General features: G+C 38.4%; 1 protein-coding gene across 1 annotated transcript in view; it reads right to left on the bottom strand.

Moving 5' to 3' along the window:
• The window catches only part of shank2a (SH3 and multiple ankyrin repeat domains 2a), a 35,842-nt gene extending 30,450 nt beyond the window's left edge, over positions 1 to 5,392 (bottom strand). The window contains exons 1-6 of the mRNA XM_067390733.1: positions 5,363 to 5,392; positions 4,486 to 4,689; positions 2,072 to 2,275; positions 1,638 to 1,709; positions 662 to 770; positions 163 to 314 (exon numbers count right to left, since the gene is read on the bottom strand). Coding sequence (XP_067246834.1) covers positions 163 to 314; positions 662 to 770; positions 1,638 to 1,709; positions 2,072 to 2,275; positions 4,486 to 4,683 — 735 coding nt within the window. The 5' untranslated portion in view covers positions 4,684 to 4,689; positions 5,363 to 5,392. The remainder of the gene's footprint in view (positions 1 to 162; positions 315 to 661; positions 771 to 1,637; positions 1,710 to 2,071; positions 2,276 to 4,485; positions 4,690 to 5,362) is intronic.
• Positions 5,393 to 6,000: the final 608 nt, after the last annotated feature.

A 6,000-nucleotide genomic window follows, 5' to 3' on the forward strand; every position in this document is an offset into this window, starting at 1 on the left:
GAGGTAACAAGCTAACGAGACACAGCTGAAAGTAATGAAGCATAACGAGTCCAGGCAAAGGGTTATGGGAAATGCAGTTCATGATGGGAAAGAGCCCTCTGGTGGTTATCCTGGGCACTCCAGCAGCTGATAAGATGAATAGTTATAATGCAGGTCGTGTACCTTGAGCGCTGGCTGGTTGTTAGCGCGAGCAGCTTTGTGTAGAGCAGTCATGCCGTCTTGAGCCCTGAAGTCCAGATGAGCTCCTCCGTTCCTCAGAGCTTTAATAAACTCCAGCTTATTCTCCAGCTGGACGGCGAAGGTGAGCGGAGTCTCTATGACACACACACACACACACACACACACACACACACACACACACACACACACACACACACACACACAAAATCTGCTTGATTCTTTATTCCGGCAAAATAATTTGACCAAATGTTGTATGCCATTTTTAATTAAATCTGTTCTTCCTATGACTTGCAATATATTAACACACTGCACACATGGACTATGGATAGAATTATCAAATCCAGAAATGTCCTATATACTGGTAAGGAATAAAGTGATAAGAGGAAAAGAGTGAACATTCTCAAAGGCTGGAAAAGTAAATAAGCAGAGCATTGTAAGCTTATCGTGAGCTCAGACGCGTGTGGATCTGTTCCGCTGGTACCTCCGGTTTCATTGTCCTGGTAATTTGGGTCCAGCCCTCTGTCAAGCATTTTGGAGAATTTGTCCAGCTGATGATGCTGGATGTAATCTATGAACTTCCTCAGGCTGGCCTGGAGAGAGAACATAAGAAAGAAAATAAAGACTTAAATATACACAACAAAACACACTGTGTGCAATTAGACGCATGACTGTACATTACTTGAAGTGTTTTCGCTTATGTAAATTACAAATCATTACTTTAATCAGATGATCAAAATGAACCCGAACATGTTCTAAAGAATGTTTTGATAACATTCTTATTAATTATGAAAACATTATTTCTGAGTGTTCAAAATGTTTTAAAACCTTTTTTTTTTTTTTTTTGGTTATGTGAACGTTTATTGAACATTTCATTGTATCATTCTTCAAACATTATGGGAATGTTACTTTTGAATGTTCTCTGAACGTTCTGAAACAAGCAGCAACATTTTAACAACGTTAAAGGAACATCGAAATAAGACATTTCAGAAAACACGTTCCATGAACAATACTGTTTTTTTAATGTTTTGAGAACATTATTAAAGACCAGATAAGATTAAATGAACTTTCTTTAATGTTACTGGAAGAACATTTGTTCATAACTTTGAGAGAATCTTACCAGAACGTTCTAAAATTTCACTTAAAAAATTAGTAAGTGTGTAAGCTCTAAAATTGCATGGAAACACAAAACTCATCTCTCTCTCTCTACCCCGAATATTATTTAAATCATTAAAACATTTTTTTAAATAATTGACAAGATGCTTTCTGATATTTTGACGCACAAAAAACAATAACAGCAAAACATACAAACAAGAAATAAGATTTTACAATAACTGTATGATGAGAAGCGTGTGTCATGGCAGAATATCTACATCACATTCCCATTCCCAACTGCATTATCCGCATCACTATGGATCTATCAGGGTGGGAGCTAAACTCTCCAGGACTGAATCTCTCACCTTCGTGTGAAGTCTGGCGATCTGCTTCTCGTCCACACTGGGCTGATTGTACAATCTGGTTTTGTAGCGAAACTGAAGCGTACAGGAACACAGAAGCTTCTCAGGGTTTCATTGCAGCAATTGCATGATAACAAATATTTATAAACCCTCAGAATAAAGACACAGATTAAACCATTCACACTCTTTTGTTTCAGTAAATGTGTGCGCTGTGTGATTGTGCTGTTGAAAGTTCTGCTAGTGCATTTCATGACGATGCTCCCCTAAATGTGAATTGATGCATCAACTATGAATTCATATGACTCCAGCTGCAGTAAAAGTTAGCTCTTCATTGATTTAAGATTTGTTATCAATCCTTAGTTAATGTTGAAGTAAGTATTCATTCAGGTATTAGCACAAGATTATTCATTTTAAGGTGTGTCACTGGTTTTCTGTACCTCCAGTGACGGGACGCCCTCGCAGGCTGGCAGTGGATATTCCCCGATCAGACTCTCTTCATCCAGGAATTCTCCCTCGCTGCCATCGCTGGACGGCTGGAAGAGGCCGTAGTTCAGCACATCCTTCAGATTCTGACTCAATGTACACAGGATTTGCTGTTTAGCAGCCCACACAGTGGCACTGGGGATAAAGCTCATGCATTTCTGTTGACGGAAAATGAAGGGGACTTCATTAAAGACAACACGAAATCAAAAGGGACAATTATTTTGTTATGGAATATCGCAGTGTTTAATGATTTATCAGTGCACATCATCATTATTGTGTTAAATTCATGTTCTGGTAATCTCGAATCAGAATATCTTCCTCTTGCAGCATCTCTTCTCTTCTCTGATGATGAGGGCGGGGCAACCTGTCACTCACATGATCAAAAACATTTGCATATGACTGCCTCCAGGGCAAGACATCAACCAATAGTGGTGCGATGATGTAAAAAGTACATACTACACTGTAAAAAGTAATACTACTCCATAAAATTTTGGCAACAGATTACAAGCAATATTATTAATTAAATTCAACAAATAGAACTGAGTTAGAATTAATCAAATGAATTCCTTAAATGTCAAACATTTAAAACGAGTGAAAGTTAAGTAAAATTTAAACAAAAATATCTGAAGATGAATTTAGAACTCTTTATTTTTTATTGCTAGCATTGAAGACACCTGATGATAACAAGCAGAAACACTGATGGAAAGATAAAAACACATGAATTAACAGAGGTTTGGATGTTGATGTTGATTTTATTAAAAATGTTTGGTCACCATTATGGTGATCATTGTTTCATTTACTTGGGCAATGTGATTTTTTGCTTTTTATGTCAGTTTGTGTTTTTTGTAATGATGTTTGTTAATTTTACACATTTTAAATGGTTGACTTTTAAGGAATTAATTTTATTATTTTTAATGTTTACACAATTTTATTGAGTAGTTAGAGTGTATCACTTTTCACAGTGCACCTTCAGTCATTTGTCTAAACTGGATGTGAGCATCATGTCAAAAGCAAATAAAAGCCATTATAATGACTGACGCGGTCTACACTGATACAGATCTGTGTTCAGTTTCTGACATACTCCACACACACTTGAGTCTGCCGACAACAGGACAAATGGAAGAGTGAAAGAACGTTTGCTTTGACAAGTCCAGCTTAAACAGCTTCAGAGGGATCCCAGCGTCAGAAACAAGTGGATGGTTTATTTTAGTTGCATCTGAGGATTATGTTTGTTCGGAGCATTTTATTTTGTAAATGAGGCACAGTGTACTGGAGAGTTTGCAAAGAAACTTTAGTTGAAAGATGAAGCACCAACTGTATCACAAACCGCAAATAAGTGATTTCATAATGCTTTGTCTGTAAATGATGAATTTTTCTCAAAACATTGATAGTGTTTCCTATGCAATGATGTTAGCCAATCATAACAGTGGACGTTTACTGACAAGCCTTAAAGGTTAAATGAACACCGCTCAGTGTTCATATGCACACTCTAAAAACTGCTGGGTTAAATATGGACAAAACCAGGGATTGGGTTGTTTTCACCCAGCCTTTTTTTTCAACCAATTTTGGATTTATTTTTTTAGCCAGCAATATATTAATATAGTAAAAGGCATATTTTTGCTCACCCCCAAATAGGGGCAAATTTGTGGGATATTTTAAGCTAAACTTGACCAGACCAGAGACTTATATTACATCATGTGAAAGAGGGCATAAAAGGTGCCCTTTAACCCAACCTGTCCATATTCAACCCAACTTGGGTTGTTTTTAACCCAGCATTTTTTAGAGTGTGGGAACCAGCAGGGTGTTAAAAGTAACACAGAAGCAGCGTTAGAGTTAATTAGGTACTTAAGTGGTTAATTAAGTGATGATTGCTTGATTATTGAAGACACCTGATGATAACGAGCAGAACACAAGAACTACAACTGACTTTAACAAATCCACTGAAAAGACATTAAATGTCTCTTATTATAAACCAGACTGACTTTATCTACAGCTCTTTTCGAGGATTAATTAAATTGATGTTTATCGAAAATGTTTGGTCACTATTATTGTGATCGGTGTTTTCTTTAGTTGGGCAGTTTGACTTGCTTTTTATGTTAAGTTTGTGGTCTTTGTAACAGTGTTTATAGAAACACATCATTTGGTACAAAGGTGATGGACAAAACGTGTAAGTATCATAAACCTTTGTTGATCACAGAGCTTGTTTTTTGTGATAATCCAAAAGTCCTGTTGGGTATTTGTTGAGGGAACCAGTGTGACGCTAACCGCCGACTGGCCTACAAAGTGACGTCATGCCTGTTTTCCTCATTCACTCAAGGAAATGTTCATGATGTTTAACACACAATGCGAGCAATGGACACACACTCACTGTCTGCTGCAGGTCAGGGATGAACACTCGTACGCTGAGCGAGCTGCTCTGGGTGTCCGTCATGTGACCGGCCGGCCGTCCTGCTCGTATGGTCTCGTAGATGACCTCGTCTCTGGAACTGTGTGAGCTGCAGTCCTGAGAAGAGTCAGAGAAGCTCTGGGCCATCTCCTCCTCGCTGGACGTCGGGCTCCGCGGCATATTCAGCTGAAAAACACACATATACAGAAGCAGCATTTGAGATTTGACCGATTCTCCTTCCTTACTAGTAAAGAAAAAAGCACCATATGTCATCTGCAGAAGCATCTTTATGAAATTCAAACTGTGAGTAAAGCATCACAGTGACTGTATTTCAGGAGAGGGAGTGGCATGTTTTGAGTTTGGCTGTTTGGGCTGGTTTTGATCGGTTTTGTTACGCAGATCTGGCAACCCCGACTCTCTTCCACGCAGTTTCTGCTAAAGGTTGCAGTATATAGGACACGACACAGCGGAGCGCTTCCAAATAAAGAGTTTCTAATTGGAGCTGTGCAGCAGATCTTCTGCGCTCTTTTCTCATGTAGTCCATTCATCTCCACACTCATGCCATCACAACACATGAGTTTGCTTGATCATACAGAGCTGACCTTGAGTTGAGATCTTCATCTCTCTGATTCTGAAGCAGTATAAAGAAACAACTATAGGCCACACATTTATAAATAAAGGCTGAAAGAGAAGATGAGGAGGATCAGAAACGCACTTATAATAATAAGCTTCTCCTGAACTTACCACACCCTTGTGCTTTCTGAAGAGCTAAGAAACTGTATACCGTCAGTCAATCGCAGTAAACAATAAGGCTGTCTTTGTTAACAATGAACAACATTAAATGCAACATTCAGTTTACCTGAAAATCTTCAATGCTTCTTTCTGTCTGTGTGTTTTAATCCACAGAAAACACTGAAGAGGAGAAGATGCTCTTCATCAGCCTCTAGAATCCAGAGTGAGTCCTAATAAATCCTTGATGTCAATCAGATCACCTGAACAGAGCACCTGACCGATGAAAAACAAAAGTAGAGTTCACAGTGTTCGGTAGAAAAGGCTCGTGCCAGTGAAGTTCTCTGAAAATCCTAAATGTGTGAGAAGTAGGTGAGATACTATTAAAATAAATGAAATCCAGAGTTGCTCCTGTTCAGTTCGGCCCCCTAGTGACGCTCTGCAGAAAACACGCAACTCTCTGCCAGGCTGAGGTGAATGTGTGTAGGTTATTTCAATATCAATAAGAGTTAAAGGGAAAGATCACATGAACATTTGAGAGAATGACCTACTCAGGGTTACTTTCAGATCAAGATATACCAAATTTCTCATAAAGCAGGTGCACAGAAACATTTTGTACAGAAAATCATTTAAGGGCTGAAGTCACACAGTGTCACTGGATTTTGCTCGTTTATCCTAAAGCTCTGAAATTTTGCTTCAAATATCACTGACATGTCATCACCCATGCCAATTAAAATATATATTTTATAACCCCCAATATGCAATCTA

Source organism: Chanodichthys erythropterus, chromosome 7 (assembly GCF_024489055.1).
Source record: "Chanodichthys erythropterus isolate Z2021 chromosome 7, ASM2448905v1, whole genome shotgun sequence".
Lineage (NCBI taxonomy): Eukaryota > Metazoa > Chordata > Actinopteri > Cypriniformes > Xenocyprididae > Chanodichthys > Chanodichthys erythropterus.